Source organism: Equus przewalskii, chromosome 20, assembly GCF_037783145.1.
Source record: "Equus przewalskii isolate Varuska chromosome 20, EquPr2, whole genome shotgun sequence".
Taxonomy (NCBI): domain Eukaryota; kingdom Metazoa; phylum Chordata; class Mammalia; order Perissodactyla; family Equidae; genus Equus; species Equus przewalskii.
Window position 1 is genome coordinate 7,579,107 of NC_091850.1, and position 20,247 is coordinate 7,599,353.

General features: G+C 34.7%; 1 protein-coding gene across 13 annotated transcripts in view; it reads right to left on the minus strand.

Annotated features, from left to right (window-relative positions):
• The window catches only part of ERBIN (erbb2 interacting protein), a 135,490-nt gene that overhangs the window by 71,817 nt on the left and 43,426 nt on the right, over positions 1–20,247 (minus strand). For all 13 annotated transcript variants that reach the window (XM_008540262.2, XM_008540261.2, XM_008540259.2 and 10 more), the window contains 3 exons: positions 17,189–17,236; positions 11,662–11,859; positions 9,160–9,277 (listed from right to left, as the gene is read on the minus strand). In XM_008540262.2, coding sequence (XP_008538484.1) covers positions 9,160–9,277; positions 11,662–11,850 — 307 coding nt within the window. In that variant the 5' untranslated portion in view covers positions 11,851–11,859; positions 17,189–17,236. The remainder of the gene's footprint in view (positions 1–9,159; positions 9,278–11,661; positions 11,860–17,188; positions 17,237–20,247) is intronic.

Here is a 20,247-nt window from a genome sequence, read left to right on the forward strand (position 1 = left end):
AATTTTCTATCTAAGCACATGTAACTATTTAGTATACTATACCTTTGTAGAACAAACATTTGCTAAATTTTACTAATCTACTAATACCATCCACATTTTTTACACTAATTTTCTTTTCTCCCATTCATTTGCGTAGAAAATATTTAAGGTTACTGAATCTTGTTCTTTAGAAGACAAACTCTTATTAGTCCTTTAACAATATGTCTCAAGTGATAATTCTATTCAGGCTACATTAAAATAACTCTGCTGATACATTAAGATGGACCCCCTTTGCTAAACTGGCTAGATATTTTTTATGAGGGTGGCAACAGGGCTCCCAGGGCAGATGTGGGAAACATGGAGGAAAAGGGCAGAAAAAGGAAGGAGTTCTGAATTATTTTTAAAAAGGTGCTATAAACGTTTGTAAAATTATTTTTAAAAAATCACTCCACGGACTATGTTTCATTTTTCTTGGGTAAACACCAAGGAATGGAATTACTGAGTGAGTTACAAGCCTACTGATATGGGAATTATACTGATAAATTTTCAAATATCGAACTAGCCTTGAATGCTTAGAATGGGTCTCACTTGGTTGTGGAATATAATTCTTATCATACACTTTTTTTTAAATAAAACATTCCACACTTAGAGGGAGGGTGGGGCAAGGACATTCTACACTGTTCTCATTAGCATCCCACTTCATTTTAAAACTTAGCTAAATATCTCATTTCTTTGGCTTTTATTAAAGTACATAAAGTATCTTGAAATAGTTTATAGAAAAGATATTATTCCAAGAGCTATAATATTTTTAGTACATAATAAAGTCTATCCAAGGAGAAAAAGACCAAAAACTATAGTGTGTTCTACTGATCTAAAATTTTATATAGAGAAAGAATAATTTCAGGAGTTCTATATTAGACTTCTATAATTTTAATAGTTAATGGAAAATAATGCTTGTATCATCTTCCAAAAATACATATACGCCATATTTTTCAAATTTTAAACTACTTTATTTCATAATATGTGATTTATAAAAGTAAACCATCAATACATGTGAAATTAGCAATTCTTTCTATAGCTCATCTATAGCTTCAGGTACATAGTAATAATTTTTCCCTTAGCAAGTAGTTTTGAAACACTTACCAGTTTTCTGCTTTTACAAATTGCTAGCAATGTATTTACTGTGACTTCAGTTCCTACCATATATATGTCTAGGTTCCAAATATGTATCTCCGGTTCCCTCCTGCTCCTTAACTCCAAATAAGAATTTTCAAATGTCCTTCAGGTATTGTTAAGGTACCTCAAACAAAACACGTCCCAAACTGAAATTACCTATCCTTTATATTATTCAGCAAATAAGTACCAACTACACATAGAGTCAGACACAGGACTGCAGATACTAAGACATGGTTCCCTTTCCTTGAGAAGGTAAAATGCAAGGAAAACAAATATTTTCATTCTTTGGGTTTCCTTCCTTCCGCACTAGTGTTCCTTCTTAGCATCTTTTGTACATTACTCCTGTTTTTCCAGATCTCTTAATGTTAGGTTACTATCAGGGCTCATTCTTTGGGCATCTTTTTTATTTCACACTCATGGCCTTGGTGACTGTATCTAATCTCAGGCTTTATATGCTGGCAAGTCCAAAACATGTACAGCTAGCACACTTTCCTCTTGACTGAACTCCAGACCCCCTATGAAAAACTAGATACCTTACCTTAAATGTAACACGTCCAAAAGCAAGCTCTTGATTTTTTTCCATTAAAAATTACAACTTCCATAAGAAGGCCCCATCTTGGCTGACAGCAACTCTGTTCTTCCACTTGCATAGACCAATACCACTATGGTCAGCCTTGACTCTTATCTCACATCCCACATCTAATCCATCAGGAAATCTCACTGACTCGACATTTAAGTATATCTAGAGATTGTCCACATCTCACTACTTCCACCACTATCACCACAGACGACTGAAACAGCATCTAAACTGGTCGCTTTTCACCCTTGTACCCAGAGTGTTTCTACACATAACCACAGTAAACCTTTAAAATACAAATCGGATATCATGCTCTGAATGCTCTGCTCAAAACTTTCCAAATAACTCCATATCACTGAGAGTAAATATCAAGTACATACACATGCGTACATGGGTCTACGTTATCTGCTGCTCCAAATCCCCTACCTCTCTCTCTACTACTCTCTCATCTTGCTCACTATGTTTTAGATACCCAGGCCTTCTGTTTCTCACTCTCACCTTATAAACTTTACACTGGATGTTGCCTCTTTCTGGTACATTCTTCCCTCAGATACCTACATGGCTAACTTCCTCAAGTCCTTGCTCAAGTCACTTTCTAAACAAGGCCTACCCTCAATGCTATGTTAGCTAGTTTCCAAAGATGGCTCATTTTTCCATATATGTAAAATATGCAGAACTTGAATACTATCATGAGATACTTCTTAATTCTCTAACAATTTCAACTATCTGTTCTTTTTCATTCTCACTTGACTACAATAGCACTCCTTCTTTGTCCTATCCTCTTTCTATAAGAATTTGACTCTGTTGTTCACTTAATAAAATGAAGCACTAGATTCAATATTTCAAAACCTGGCTATCCTCTTCATTTCATTGTTGTTTAATTACAGAATAACTCTCTCTTTGCTACTGAGATAGAATACCTCCTGATATACACGAGTTGGCCTGATACTATCAGCTAGTCCTTGGTCTAACCATGAACTAGCTGCCTGGCATTTAAAGGGAGGCCTTGGTATTTTCCTGTTGAACTAAATGATTTTGCAGAATATCAACATCAGACCAGGCCATTCTTTGACCATCACAGATCAAGATAAAAAGCAAATTTGTAATCATATCTGAACAAAGACAAAATATGAACATTGTCCAAGCTACAAAACACCAAACAACCCCTTCTCCCAGTAATAAGTGACTGCTGCTTCTTTACCGATTATAGTTTAAGCCTCACTCTGATCTGCCCTTCTCTACAGATAAGATTTATTAAGATTCCCAATAACAGAATTGCCCTTACTTCTTGACAGCATCCCATCGACAGCAAACCCTCCTATTACTTTTTCTCCCCAAATCCCCCCAGTACATAGTTGTATACATTTTAGTTGTGGGTCCTTCTAGTTGTGGCATGTGGGATGCTGCCTCAACGTGACCTGACGAGCGGTGCCATGTCCATGCCTAGGATCTGAACCGGTGAAACCCTGGGCCGCCGAAGCAGAGCACGTGAACTTAACCACTCAGCCACGGGGCCAGCCCCTAAACCCTCATATTCTTAAACTCTCCCCAAAATCACCAAACAAAAGCTCAAATCCTATAGTGTCTTTTTTTTTTTTTTACCACCCTCTGAGACACCCCTTCAATCCCCATGGGATGGGTTTTCGCTCACAACATCAAGTAAGAAACCCTAATTGTTCAACTATAGGTGAGTTCCTGGTGATCTCTGCCTGGAGGGCATCAAAACTCCAATGTCCTAACTGTAAAATATAAGTTACTGTTTGTGCACTTTAAAGGCTATGGTAATAAATAACACAGTTCCAATTAAAACAGTCTAAGCCAGGAATTGCAAACGCAAATGACTGCATTAGTCTGGGGCTAATAGATGTATGATTTGGACCAGTTATAACACAATTCATGGTAAGGCCCATGGCAAGGCACGATGAGTACACACCTCAGTTACAATCTACATTATTAACACACCTGCCAGTGACTAATGATCACCAGTGTAAATATAAATTTTTAAGTTCCAGAATGGTTTAACACATGGCTTTTCTTCTTTCATTACCTTAAATAAACTGATTTATTAAAACAGCTGAACTTAAACATTAACTATTAAGCAAATCAGCAATTTTAGAAATTTTAAAACAATAAAAATACAGTGACTTCCCCAGCAATCTGTAATTTCCCTCATAATCAGTGTAACTTTTTTTGCTGAAGAAGATTCGCCCTGAGCTAACATCTGTGCCAATCTTCCTCTGTTTTGTAGGTGGGTTGCCGCCACAGCATGGTCACCAATGAGCGGTGTAGGTCCACGCCTGGGAACCGAACCCGGGACACTGAAGTAGAGCGCACCGAACCTAACCACTAGGCCACAGGGCTGGCCCCTCAGTGTAACTTCTTTGAGCTTAAAGAACCTTTTCCAGCAGTTTGTCCCCAATCATCAGATTTTCTCAGGTTCAATGAACTGCTTTCTGTTTTGACCACAAACTTTCAATTCATTCTTCCTAGCTTTTTGACTCAATTAAAAAGAAGGGCCTTATTTAACCTCCCTAGTATTCGCATATCAGATAGAAGGATCTGAGCTACTCTTTCTGGTTTTTCTGCCTTATAATTTCTGGCTTTTTCTTCAGCGTGCTCATACAGAAGAATTAACAACTAGACAGTCTTTTTTTTTTTAATCTCCCCTATGCACTAGCTTTGCCTATCAAGCACTTTAGCAGAATGTTTTAAGCATCATCCCTGTTAGTCTTCTCAAGAAGATAGGCCATTTGAACAGAACAGATGATAATTTCTCTAACACAGCTGCTGTTTGCAATGGCTTGGGATAGCAGCTTGGTGACCTTTTATTTCTTTAAAAACCTAACAAAACTTTAGACACAAAAAGGAAGAGCAAATTAAAACTCATAAATTAACACTCCAGTTTTATCATAGACTATAAATGATAAAAAAAAAAAAGGAATTCCTTACAAAATAAAGACAAATATTAATACCTTAAATTTATATACCTCCTATACACAGAGTGGTCGATAATGTGGTTGGCAGTCTCATGAGGAAGGCAGGGAAGGGTTAATATTGATAATATTATATATAGGTTAATTGAGAATTAGATTAATCCCCCAATTTAACAACAGGACCAATAAACAGAGAAGCAATGATTAGAGTCCCATTCTTCTTATTCTTAAATAAGGTTTCAGTCACTAAATCATATTGCCTGACAGTTTTAAAAAAAACTGGAAGAACTACGTAAAAGATCACAAACTAAGAAGATCTAAAAGCAAAAATCCTAAAACAAATGCTTTTAAATAAATACAGCTTGCTGAAATACTAATAAATATGCCACAATGTTTCTTGCCTCTTTCCAAGCAGGGCATACTGCTAACGAATATGAAAACAGTATCTGGCAGATTAAAATATACTAGAATATTATTAGATTAAACTGATACAAACACATAAAACGAGAAAACACTAGTGGCTTAGATATGATTACAGCATCTTATTCAAGATTTAACATGATTAGATGTTATCACAGAGGAAAAATGTAGGGGTAATTCAATTTTCTCACTCAGAATATAAGATGAAACTCTCATCTATCTATAACAGTGGCCATCTCAATACTAAATAAAATTTTAATAATTTCAAAATCTGATAAACACTACTTTTGTTTAGTGTGCTAATCTTTCTTTTAAGCAAGTTACTACTTAATCAAACTTGCAACTAACAAAATTCATGTTTCTCATAACCAACATCAACCTATAGTATGCGTATGTTTTCAATAATATAGACTTGTAAAAGCATACACTTTAGGATTAAATATTCCAGGTTAATTGAAATAATCAAATAATCTCAGCTGTCCAAAAGTAAAATAAGTTAATTATATCAGTTATAATGATGAATATTCAAGATTCGCAATTAGAGTTAGTAGAGTTCTTATTAGTCAAGATAATGATTCTAACACTGTCATAGCTTCTTGTCTCTCCTCAGCTAGCTTTGTTTACCATCAGTGAAATGCTGTTTCATTTACACATCAGTTTAAAAGGAGAAAAAAACAAGGAAATAAGTAAAAGGCAAGGGACTGCTTCTGCCATTTAAAAAATAGATGTGGTCCTTTCTATGTGAAATTACGCAGAAAGAGATGAAAAGAATAGTAAATCAATTTAATTTTTAGTCAAAATAAATTGTAAAGTCTTACTGGCAGCAATAACTAATGCCATTCTCTTTCTGGACAGAATATTTCAGTGCTTATCGTAAATCTTTTGATCATATAGAAATTATCTCCAACTCTTTAAAAACACTCACAAGCTGACAGAATCATATAAAGCAGGTTTTCAATATAAGCGACAAGGAATTCCTAAAACTAGAATGAAAAAAGAAAAACACTACAGTCCAATAGGTTGTTGTAACGCACACACATTATTCTTTAACAAGTTACATGGAAGTGTAAGATAATCATTTAACGATGCTACAGGGCCATAAATGCACCATCCTCAATTTAGAGTAACAAATCTGGGATTAATGCATTTTCAGGAGGTTATACGCAAGCATCTTCCTTATTTAGCCAAGTAATATTTTCATACCATGAAGACTGGTAGCATACTTTACTTGCCTTTCCCAGGTACAATACTATCAATAATTCCCAGACTATTTCAGGTCTGTTTCCTCACACCTTAACATCTCCCGTTTAAAAAGAACCAAAAAGTAGAAAAGATATCCCTTTGGGATGGAAGGTTACACTTAATGACTTCTAATGTCACAACAATTCTAAAATTCTATAACACAATGGAGTTGACTTAACTGTCAGCATATGTAGAGCTACAATGATAATAGATTAAATTCATCTATTTTGAAATTTATCAAGCAACACCTGACACTATATTAAGCACCAGGAATGGAAACAAATTTCAAACTGCCCTTAAAGAGAACTTTCAAGGTGAGGAAACCTATTTAACCTGAATAAAATCATAAGGGTAGAAGTCACACAAATGAAAAACCAACTGACTTGAACTCTTCAAAAATGGCAATGTCATGAAAAACACAAAAAGATGGGCAAAGTGTTCCTGATTTTAAAAGATCAAAGAGACATAACTGAATGTTATATGTGATCTTTAACTTGCAGGCAGGTGGGGCAGGGCTGCAAATAGCTAAACGGGGTATTATTAGGCACCAGTGAAAATGTCAAATTTCTTGACAGCGACAGTGATATTGTGGTTATGTATAAGGATTTCCTTGTTCTATTTAAAGGTGAAGTTCATGTCTGCAACCTAAAATTTAATTAGGTTTATTAGCAAAAAGACATTTTATATAAGCAACAATGTGTATCTTTTTCCTGAAGATATATAAATTCAAGAAGAGAAATAAAGCAAATGTGGCAAAATGCTAACAATGGGTGATCCATGGGTATTCTGTCAGTTCTTATGTGGGTTTTTAATCTGAGGATGAAATTTTTAAAATAAGTTGGAAAAAAAGCAGGATATCATTATAAAGGAATCCAATCTAAATAATAATCAAATTTAAAATTTTTTATTTAAAAAACAAATTTTGGGGGCCGGCCCAATGGCATAGAGTTTAAGTTCATCCGCTCCACTTCGGCAGCCCAGGGTTTGCCAGTTCGGATCCCGGGCATGGACCTATACACGGCTTATCAAGCCATGCTGTGGCAGGCGTCCCACATATAAAGTAGAGGAAGAAGGGCACAGATGTTAGCTCAGGGCCAATATTCCTTAGCAAAAAGAGTAGGATTGGCAGTGGAAGTTAGCTCAGGGCTAATCCTCTTCATAAAAAAAAATAATAATAAAACAAATTTTCCATCTATAACAGAAATTTCTTTTTTCTTTGCTGAGGAAAATTCACCCTTGAGCTAACATCTGTGCCAATCTTCCTCTATTTCTTAGTATGTGGGCCACCAGCAAAGCATGGCTGCTAACAGAGCAGTGAAGGTCCACGCCCAGGAAGCAAACCCAGGCCACCAAAGTGGAGCGCAGTGAACTCAACCATAGGCCACCAGGACTGCCCCCCTATATATAACAGAAAAATTTTAAACCTAAAGTTAAATGACTCAATAACAAAAGGTTAAAAAAAATACTAGCTTTAAACCTAAAATTTATTGGCTATTGACAACTGAAACCCAGTAAGCCACTAACCACTATAAACTTCACCTGAACTTAGAGTGAATATAAATATATTATAAACCCTTAAAAAGGATTTACAACTTAAAATGAAAGTGTTAAATTGATCATTTCCTATAAAGGATACAATTTAATTGTTTGCTATAGATTGTCCAAAATGGATAACTGGGGTGTAGTAAATGAAGGCATGCAATAAATTCATATATTTATTTTATTTTAAAGTTCCTTTTTTGGGAGATGGAGATGGGTAGACACAGTAGCTAATTCATTTGCCAAAGTTAATTGCTAACTGTGAAAACAGGATGATTCTTTTTATCAGTCCTAAAGTGGCTTTCATAATAAGTCCTGAAATTTAGGAGAACTGATAAGACAGGACAACTACTGCTGGATACTCATACCATCAAGACAAAAAGTAACCTTGGAACTAACGGCCATGAAATATGATTACTAGTTATTGCTGGTGCTACTGCACTAACTTTTGGGCACTTGTTTATAAAGATTTTTTCCAAATGTTGTAAAGAATTACCTGAATATGACTTAGTTTTTAGCGTTTGCTGAAGTCCTATCTTTGGGCAAAGCATTTAAAATTTATCCTCCTGTGATTTTTTTCTCTTTTTTTTATAATTATAAAAGAAATATATGCTCATTCTAAAATTTTCAAGTATCTCTCCCTCTAAGATAAGCACTTAACATTTTGGAATATATCGTCCATACTTTCTGCAACGCATATGAAACTAAACCAAGACTATATGCCCCAGGGGAACAGTGACCATGTCCTTTTACTTTTCATCATTAATTGTAATCCTAGCTCCTAATAAACTACTTGGCACAGAGTGGTCTCTCAATAAACATTTGTTGATGTTCAATTCATTCATAATGTTAAACTTTTCTTTTTTTTACCTTTAACACTACACTGTAAATATTTCATGTCAGTATTGATGGAGCTACATTATATTCCACTCTTAAAGATATATCAAATTGTGTAATCAATAATGGACATTACAGTTACTAGTTTCTCATCATTACAAACAACAGTGCAGTAAATATATATAAACACACAAATTTAAGGACATACAAATATGTATATACATGTATCCACAGAATTTTAATTAAAGGGTCATTTAAAACTTTTTATATTTATTCTCCACCTTGTTTTAGGCTCTTATAGATTATTTATATATAAATTATATATATATGAAAGCTAACATAATATATTACAATCTGAATTTTTAATTTTATATTTTTATTTATTAAAACACAATAGAAATCTTAATAATATAACATGTTCCCAAGTACAAAAATTTAGTGGGAGAAAAATCTTACCATTCTTGCTCACATCCAGTTCCCTGAGATTAATGAGATTCGCAATAGATGCTGGTAATGTTGTTAAATCATTGTCTGGCAAACTCAGTTTGTGTAGAGACTGACAGTTAAAAAGTTGCTATTGAAAGAAGGTAGGAAAAGATTCTGGTTATTTCTTCAGTTTCCTTAAATATTTCATTTATTAACTTTTACACAAATAAATATTAGTGTTATTAAAACTGAATGAGTTATACCTACACAAATACCAGGAAAGATCTCCTATTGTTTTAGGCTGTTATAGATCTGAATACCACTGAACTACTCAGAATCATTTACACCCTCACACTGACAGCCTGAGCAAATGCACTTAGTGAGAATAAGTATATGGTTGTACTCTCTTTTGAGGTAGTAAAAAATAAGTGGCTGTTAAATATGGTAAACTTTGGAGCTTTTTATTTCAAGCATCTTTATTCCAGAATGAAAGTTGATATAAATTAAATTCAAATAAATACAGTGATTTAAAAGGACTCAAAATATAGAATTCTGATTTGAGAGGACAAAATAAATAAGGGAGCAAATACATGGTTATGCTAAAATTACAACAATAAAATGTGAACTAAAAATATATTTAACCAAAAGAAGTAGGTAAATGGGCCACTTCTAAGTTCCATACTAAAAAATTGTACAGAGCACATAAGACTTTCAGGGCAGTGAAAATACTCTGTATGATACCATAATGATGGATACGTGTCATTATACATTTGTCCAAACCCACAGAAAGTACAACGCCAAGAGTGAACCATAATGTAAACTATGGTGTTTGGGTGATTATGATTTTTCAACATAGGTTCATCAGTTGTAACAGATGTACCACTCTGGTGGGGGATGTTGATAATGGTGGAGGGTATGATACGTGGGGATAGAGTGGGTGTAAGGGAAACTTCTATAACTTCCTCTTAATTTTGCTGTGAATCTAAAACTGTTCTAAAAAAGTGAAGTCTTTAGGGAAAAAAAACCCTGCTGTCAGGACGGCATTGAGTAAGTCCCATATAAGAAGAATATTCTTCCAAAAATGGAAGATTGTTAGGTATGATAAGTGATCCAGTTATTGCACTAGGATAGCAAACCTTACTCTCTCTTCCACATAATCCTGACTGAGACCCTACTGGTGGTGATTAGCGAAAAAAACTAATCTCAGTCTTCCATGCTCTCTAGAACTAGCTAAGGAAGATAAATTACTTGCTGAAGAACAATATATAAAGAAACAGTAAATTACAAAGCACCCTATCACAACCTAGGCAATTAATTCACAAACATGCAACCCACAACCTTTAATATCTTAGCCATAGTCATATACAGATTTTGTTTAAGACAACCTTGGATGGTATTGGCTTTCAAAATGTTTTTACTACTGGTTACTGAAAGAAAAGCCTTTTCAAAACATTGCCGTCCGGTATGTAAACACATATGCACACAAATCTAAAACAAATATTTCAGGTAACAACAGATATGTGCAACAAATTCTATTTTCTATTCTATTTTAGTTAGGGTTGCCAGATAAAATAGGGGATACCTGATTAAATTTGGATTTCAGATACACGAGTAATTTTCTGGTAAAAGTATGTCCCATATATTGCATAAAACACACTTACGCAAAAAACGTATTCATTATTTATCTGAAAATTATAATTTAACTGGGTGTCCTATATTCTTATTTACTAAATCTGCCAGTCCAAATCATAGTTCATTTTTTGGAAATGCCATACATATTGAATTGATTTTTATGAACCACTGAGTCTCCACCCACAGTCTGGAAAACACTGCTATTTGGGTGACAAAATTTTTAACAGTTAAATTAAAGCTACTACAGCTTTTCTATTAAAAGAAAGAAATTGAGCAGGGGATAAAGAGGAATTAGGATTTAAGAAAAAAAGTAGCCACTGCAAAATTTTAGCTAAGAAGTCGATAATGTGAGAAGATGTTTCATGGCAACAACCCAACTTTCTCCTTCTAGTTGTTCCTACACTTCAGAAATGTTAAGCCCTCCAAAACTTTTCCAAACAAACTGAAATACAGCAAACCGAATACTGCCTCTAAAAAGCTTTTTAACAACAAAACTATGATGTGATAACTAAAAAGACAATTTATCCTCAATTACAATAACGTAGATCAATGTCCTATGAAAGCTAGAAAAAGAAAACATTAATTTTAATTCTTTGTCTAGTTAAATCTATTGACTGCATAAACTGTGTAGTCATATTATCTACCTTAATGGCTATAACAAAACTGGAACTAAATACAAAATTTTAAGTTATTTGCACAAGTATTCAAGCAATTAACAAAGAGACAAAGGTTAAAAATTCTATTTTAAAAAAATTTGAATTGTACTGCATACCCTAAGATAAAATTAAATTAAAAAATGGAAACAATGGGCCCATATATATCAGGCAGCATTATGGCAACATTGGGAATACCATATTTCTAGGTACAAAAATAACCAAAGGCAATTTTTGAAAGACATACCTTTGGAAGCTCTTCAATCTGATTAGCATCTAAATAGAGCTCCTCCAAAGTTTTCTCAAAAGTAAAAATCTCTTTGGGAACCTGTTCCAAACTGCAGTGTGAATAATCAAGAGTAGTGACAGTCTCTTCTTCCCCTCGTAGACAGCGACATGGTACCAACCGCACAAACAAACTTCGTTTTGTAGTCATTTTTAGACACTGCAATATTCAAATAAAAATAAACCTAGTTAAAACATACATATAACTAACAATTTTTCAAAACAAATCATTCCAATTGAATTATCACAGATAAAGACCTCCTCCCCTATACACACCCAATGGAATGCATTTAACATTGCTTTACTATCAAAGTTTATATATACTGAATTTCTAAACTCAAAGCACCTTTGTACTTTACAAAATGATTAAGTAACCATTTATTTATATGCTTCTATAATAACTATGCTTTATGAGTCTCCTCATCCTCAACAAGAAAAACTCTAATACAACAAAAATATTTCCTTAATTTCTGACTAACAGCTGTTTCTTAATTAAGAACTTGCCTAAGCGCAGTTTTGAGTAGGAAGTGGGAATACAAAGATATTTTCAGGTCTTCCTAACCAGCCATCAGAATAATCACCCTTTAGCTTTCCTATGACTGTCCTACATCAAAATTCCAATCTATGCCAAGTATATTTTGTTTCAATTATTAAGTATTGGCCTTTCAATTTTTCTAAAGATCTTATAGGTCTTAATATTTATTTAAGGTTACAAACTAGAGAATAAACTTGTTTCAATAAAGTACCTACTTCATTATTTCAAACTAACTTGGGGAAAAGTTCAATTCTGAAATAGTGAATATTCTCAGGGTTAATTTTATTAAGAACACTATATACATAGGTAGGTTAAGTCCAACTAGGCTAAGATTATATTAGCAAAGAAAAGCCCACTTCAATAAATAAGAATGACTGTTAATTAGTGTTATCAATTCTTTGTAAAATAATAAATTCTTTCCCTGGGAAGAAGACTCTATTAGAGCATTTAATTACTTTTAACCAGAGCCAAGACTAGGTGGAAGCCATGAGGCAAATGCTGCAGGCACAAAACCTAAGAAGGAACCAAAACATTCAGTAATCAAATTAAAGATTTTCATGCAATATGTTTTTAAAAAATCAAAATCACTGAAAAATAATCCATTTATGAACAAAACAGCTAAATTTTAAATAAAGACAGGATCAGCATTACTAATTTTTTCTTTGGCCTCAGGCTCCAATATGGCTCTGCAAGGCACTGCTTCCAACTCTTCTAATTCAAATTATATGTATAATATTTTATAAAGTGTTTGACAACAAATCGGATAAGCATTTCTCCCACAATCTTTTAAAAAATCTGACTATTCTTTTTTTGTTTGTTTGTTTTGAGGAAAATTTGCCCTGAGCTAACACCTGTTGCCAACCTTCCTTTCTATATGTGAGCCACCACCACAGCACAGCCACTAACAGACAAGTGGTGTAGGTCTGCATCCACGAACCAAATCCAGGCCATGGAAGCAGAGCACACCAAATTTAACCACTAGGCCACCAGGGCTGCCCCAAAAATCTGACTATTCTTTTTGTTTGTTTGTTTTAGTTTTATTGAGGTCATCACAGTTTATAACATTGTGAAATTTCAGTTGTATGTTATTATTTGTCAGTCACCATATAAATGTACCCCTTTACCCCTTATGCCCACCCCCAACCCTATTCCCCTTGGTAACCGCTAAACTGTTTTCTTTGTCCATGTGTTAATTTATCTTGCACATATGAGTGAAATCATATGGTTTTTATCTTTCTCTGTCTGGCTTATTTTGCTTAACATAATACCCTGAAGGTCCATCCATGTTGTCGAGAATGGGATAATTTTGTCTTTTTTTACGGCTGATTAGTATTCCACTGTATATAAATATACCACATCTTCTTTATCCAGTCATCAGTCGATGGGCACTTGGGTTGCTTCCACTTCTTGACTATTGTGAATAATGCTGCAATGAACATAGGGGAGCATAAGTCTCTTTGAATTGTTGCTTTCAAGTTCTTTGGATAAATATCCAGTAGTGGGATAGCTGGGTCCTATGATATTTCTATTTTTATTTTTTTGGAAATCTCTATACTGTTTTCCACAGTGGCTGCACCAGCTTGCATTCCCACCAGCAGAGTATGAGCATTCCCTTTTCTCCACATACTCTGCAATATGTGTTATCTTTTGTCTTGGTGATTAAAGCCATTCTAATAGGCGTAAGGTGATTTCTTAGTGTAGTTTTGATTTGCATTTCCCTGATGATTAGTGATGCTGAACATCTTTTTGTGTGCCTATTGGCCATCTGTATATCATTTTTGGAAAAATGTCTGTTCATACCCCTTGCCCATTTTTTGATCAGGTTCTTGGATTTTTTGCTGTTGAGTTGTGTGAGTTCTTTATATATTTTGGAGATTAACCCCTTGTGCATAATATTTTCTCCCAGTTGGTGGGTTGTCTTTTGGTTTTGATCCTGGTGTCCTTTGTCCTGCAGAAGCTCTTTAGTCTGAGGAAGTCTCACTTGTTTATTTTTTCTTTAGTTTCCTTTGTCTGAGTAGACATGGTATTTGAAAAGATCCTTCTTAGACCGATGTCAGAGTGTACTGCCTATATTTTCTTCTAGGAGTTTTAGTTTCAGGTCTTACCTTCAAGTCTTTGATCAATTTTGAGTTAATTTTTGTGTATGGTGAAAAATAATGTTCTTCTTTCACTCTTTTGCACATGGCTGTCCAGTTTTCCCCACACCATTATTGAAGACTTTCCTTTCTCCATTTTATGTTCTTTTTGCTCCCTTGTCAGAGATTAGCTGTCTGTAGATCTGTGTGGTTTTATTTCTGGGCTTTCAATTCTGTTCCACTGATTTGTGTGTCTCTTTTTGTACCAGTATCATGCTGTTTTGATTACTTTAGCTTTGTAGTATATTTTGAAGTCTGGGATTGTGATGCCTCCAGCCTTGTTTTTTTTCTCAGGATTGCTTTAACTATTCGGGGTCTTTTGTGGCCCCACATGAATTTTTGGATTCTTTGTTCTATTTCCATGAAGAATGAAAATCTGACTATTCTTAATCACCATATGTCAGACACTGTGCTAATCTTCAGATAAACTATATGCATATTTTTTCATCCTCATATATCTTCCTAAGGCATGTACTATTACGCCTATTTTTCCATAAAGAAACTGATTCTGTGCTCTTGCTGCACCATATTGCTTCTTCATATATAATGATATACTTGAACTCAGATTCGCGAAATGATTCAAATATCAATAGGTCTTTACTACATACTTCTCCTTTAGGGTTTACAAAAACAAACTACTGATGGAGTTCAGGACCCATCACTCTAAAATATGGCACCCTTGCATATTAAATATTTTACACTGAAGGAATTTGAGAAAACAGCAGAAGCAGGAAGGTTACTCTGACCTTCCTCCCTGCCGCCCCACTCTTCTCTCCTTGCACAGATCATCTGTGAGAGGTGCCCTCCCTATCCCAGGAGGAAAGGAGCAGCCTTATCTCTGAAGACAAAGGGAGAAGAATCCTAACCAACAGGTCTTGCTGAATTTCCCCCAGTTTACTACACTTACCTCATACTCTTTATCGTATTTCTACATGACTGTCCACTCTTCATCATACCCAGCAGAAAAACACTCAGGTTTAACAGTTTCCTTGGGTCTTCATTTCCTTATGAAGGCTTGCATGTCACTTAAAACTTATATTAAATAAATTCATATGCTTTTCTCCTGTTAATCTTTGTCAGTTTAATTTTCAGACCCAGTCAGGGACCCTAAGAGGGTCAAGGAAAAATTCTTACTCCCATATACTATGATATCAAACATCAAATCTTTGTCTCACGAGAATGTAATCTACAGCATGGTGACTATAGTTAATAATACTGTACTGCACATTTGAACGTTGCTAAGAGAGTAGATCTTAAAAGTTCTTATCACAAGCAAAAAAATTTGTCACTATGCATGGTGACAAATGTTAAGTAGACTTACTGTGATCATTTCGCAATATATACAAATATCAAATCATTATGTTATAACCTGAAACTAACATAATGTTATATGTCAATTATACCTCAATAAAAATTTTTAAAACTTTGTCAACATCCAGAAAAACTCTGTCAATATCCAGAAAGTTTACTCAATGCTTAACAGATTAATCTACGCTTACATGAAGGTGTGTTTTACTGATAAGAATAAGCAGTTTTATTGATTTAATAAGAAGAATTTAATTGCTAAAGTGGATTTTAGCTTATATTTGTATTCATGAGATAATAAAAAAGATTCCAAAAATGAATATAAATTTCTTGTTCAAGAGAGTAGTCTAAGACTAACTGACAATGAGTTAGGGCGACACTTAAGAACAAAGGGCAAAAGCTCTATCTGATGTGTCCAGTATGGTAGCCACTAGACGTGTAGCAAAATTCAAGTTAAATCAAATAAAATTAAAAATCTAGTTTCTCAGTTGCACTAACCACATTTTAAACGTTCGATAGCCACCGGTGGCGAGTGGCTATTATACTGAATATGAGAAGATACAGAATATTTCTATCACTGCAGAAAGTTCTACGGGACAGTGCTGGTACAATGTCTCAAATTATTATTCTGGTTCATCTTATAACTACTGTAGCTTGTATTATATAATATGATAATATCAAAGAATTTGGAAGATACGGCCTAAAAAAATCCATTTTCCAGAAATCATAATGGATCTGCGAATAAAATTTCTAGCTGAGAATAAAGGACATGAAATGTTATTACCGAATATATGTGATTAAAGAGTATATTTATTTTAGATGTTATCATCTGTGCAGGGCACTTGACATATAAGGCAATTTATAGGGCAGAGTAATTGCTAATGAAGATAAAACAATCTACAACACTTTTCTGTAGTGCTCATCATAAATAGATCATATTGCAGACAGATGGTCAGAAATTGTAGGACTTCTCAGAAGAGAAAACAAATTCAGAAAAGGAAGATTAGATGCTGAGTCGTAGGAGGCTACAAAAAGAGTCTACATCTTAAATGAAAACCTCTGTGGACAGAGGCTGTGAAGAAAGCAGTTTAGCCCTCAGATTAAATTCTGTGGGCATCAAGCCAATACAAAAACGGACCCTGATTTAGCAAACCAAAAACTGTTGATTGATAAGAACAGAGGGGGACCTTAATTATTGAGGGCAGAGGAGGAAAGTACCATCTGAAAGAGAAATAAATAAGTAACAACACCCAAATAGATCCTCCCTTACACAATACTGCAAGGAAGTAACCAAAGAGAGAAAAAGCCTGGCCTGTTCTGAACAGGAAGCGATCAACATGAAGACTGCTAATCAGAATTTTAGTGTTGTGATAAGTAAGAGCCACTTCATAAATCAGACTCAACAAGGAGGACATAAAAATATTCTAATGAAATAAAGGAAGAGGAGCCAACCAAGAAAAAAGGCATGATAACAAGCCAAACACTTTCTAACAAAAGATATTAAAGCTACTTACCACTGGGTTGAATTTATCTCCCTGATGTTTCTTAACTGAGCCAACATTCTACGGAAATCAAAAAAAAGAAACAAATTAGCAATAAATATAGATCTTTGCAACTTAAGGAACATCTCTTCTAATTTCTTATTTATCTCACAACATTAACTCTCAAAAATTCACCAAAGTAAACTGACACACACAACTTTGCAACTTCTAAATAAATGGCTATCTTCTTCATATTTTTTTTCTTTTCTTTTTTGAGGAAGATTAGCCCTGAGCTAACTACTGCCAGTCCTCCTCTTTTTGCTGGGGAAGCCTGGCCCTGAGCTAACATCATGCCTATCTTCCTCTACTTTACATGTGGGACGCCTACCACAGCACGGTGTGCCAAGTGGTGCCATGTCCGCACCCAGGATCCGAACCTGCAAACCCCAGGCCACCGAGAAGGGGAATATGCAAACTTAACTGCTGCGCCACCGGGCTGGCCCCTAAATGGCTATCTTCCTAACCAGACACTGGATTGTTCCTAACATTTGTAAACCACTGAGAGTCCTCACCTACACCAGATAACAATACCTCACCTACACCAGATAACAATACCCCTCTATTTACCATTAAAATCTCTTTTATTTGAAGTTACTGGGAAATAATAAAGTTTTTCCAAGCAAATAAACTTTAATTACCAATTATATTTAAATTCCATAGTTTATGGTGGTTCTATGTGGCAGACATTGTTAATTGCTTATCATATTCTATTTCTCTTTTCCAGCATTTTTCTTTTTTCAGGGTAGTAATGGATCCAGCGAAAAAGCCACTTTTGAACTTTCCAAGAAAGGTGGACAGATGACACAGTTAAAGTCAATGACATATACTTAGAAGTCTGCTTTGGGAGTGGAACGGGGGTTGGTTCTGGGAAAACATTTGTCTTCCTTATCCAGGGAGAGATGTAAACACGATGTCTACTGCTGCAGCAACCATCTATGACCATAAGTCAATAAGCATGAGGATTAAAAAGGCAACCAATAAAGCTGAAAAAGAAAGACAAAACAAGCTGGGGGTCTCTTATAGCAGTGCCTAGCAGCTGAACCAATCCTACTGCCTACTTCAGGATTTCTTAGTATGTAAGAAAACTAAATCCCTTATTTGCTTACTGAACTATTGCTAGCTTTTCTGTACCTACAGCCAACACATTCCAAAGTTAGCCCAAAAGCCAAAAGAATAGCATTAATAAAAAGTACATACATTACAAATAATCTTTTTCTGAAAAATTCAGTCATGTTAATAATGATGTGTTTCAGAATTTTAAAGTCACCCTAAATATATCAGGCTATTTGTCATATGTTAAGTGGTTTAGAACTACTCAGTTATTTAAACTTCTCCACAAATTCTACATATAGTACAGGCCACAAAAAATACTTTTGTGTATAGCAAGCAAAGACGGCCACTACATTTTTCATTCAACATACTCCCACACACATGATGGTCTAGTAGAATGGAATTGTCAATAAGCTGAGATGGAATAAGACTACAGAAGGAGCAGACTGAAGAAAAGAGAGATGAGAAGTGTGTATTCAGAAAATTTAGTTTGAAAGACCTGAAAGACGTCCTGTGGGATTATGAGTAGGCAGTTGGATATGGGTATTCAGAGATGCGGGGAGAGATCCAAGCTGAGGATATAAATTTAGAAGTCATCTGCTTAGAGATGATGTTTAAAGCAATAAAATTAGATCAAAACATCAATAGCGTGAGTATAGATAAAAAGGAGAACAGGTCCAATGATTGAGCCTTGAGATATTACAAAAATAAGAGGTCAGAAAGAAGAGATACAACCAGCAAAGGATGCTAAAGAGAAGCAATCACTGAGTCAAAACAAAACCTAAAAACAGCGTATATCCGAAAAGCCAAGTGAAAAAAATGTTTCAAGGAGGAAGAAGTTATCTGTGTTAAAGAGTATTTAGAATTGCCACTGTGTAGTGATGTAAAGGTCACTGATCTTGACAAGATCACTTATTTAGAGTGATGGAGACAAAACACTGTTTTGCAGGAGATTCAAGAAATAAGAGGATAACTCGACACAGCAAATATAGACAACTCAGTTTGGCTATAGAGGATATCAGAAAAACAGAGCAGTAGTGAGAGTAGAATGTGAAGCAAGAGTCGCAACAATGGATTTGTAGGCAGATGGGAATTATATAGTTAGAGAAAGAGAAGAGCCCATGGACACATTTTTATAAAGAGATTTGGGGAACCATTCATAGACTGTCCTAGCAAAATCTCCTACCAATAAAAAAGCCACTCATGAGGAAGAAAATAAATAAAACGTTGGGCACAATGGTATAACTAGGTGAATAAAATTCAGTAAGGGTGTTTTTCAAAAATATAGATTATTGTACCTTCTCCCTAGAGAGTCTGATTTAGGAGATTAGACATAAAACTCAAGATTCTTTCTCTTAAACAAAATGCTGATGTGGTTCTGTTTCCCCAACAGTTTCAACGATAATCAACACATGGTCAATCTTATTTCATCTATACTCAAACCACCATCTTTTCTCCCTCCTCATTCTCTACTATTGTTTGAGAAACTCTCAGTTTGGGAATTATCTTAACAATGGAAAAGTGAAATCACTAGAAACGTTTTTTAAAACATAGTACGTTGTATTTCCCTATTGATCTAAAGAGATCACAAATTATACTTGGCTAGATTTAAGAGAAATCTTATGTTGGAGCAATCTTTCTAAATGAGTCCAGAAGTTAAAACGCACAACAAAGGCTCCTCAAGCATGGCCACAGCTGGTAGATGGTATTTAGTGGTTGTATAAGATCATTTTAGTTTAATCATGGCTATCACAGTGTCTGCTAACCTGTATTTGATATACCCGCGCTTAGTTCTGAGGTATTTTACAGACATTATTAATCCATTACCGGTAAGTACATGAATAGTAAACAATTAAAAATAGTGATATGAAAAAGGAATAAGAATAGAAAGGCAAAAAAACTTACGTAACGAAAAAAGTATAAATGCCCTATGAGAGCATTTGATTCTAAAGGACAAAATCGATAACAATGTATAACACGTG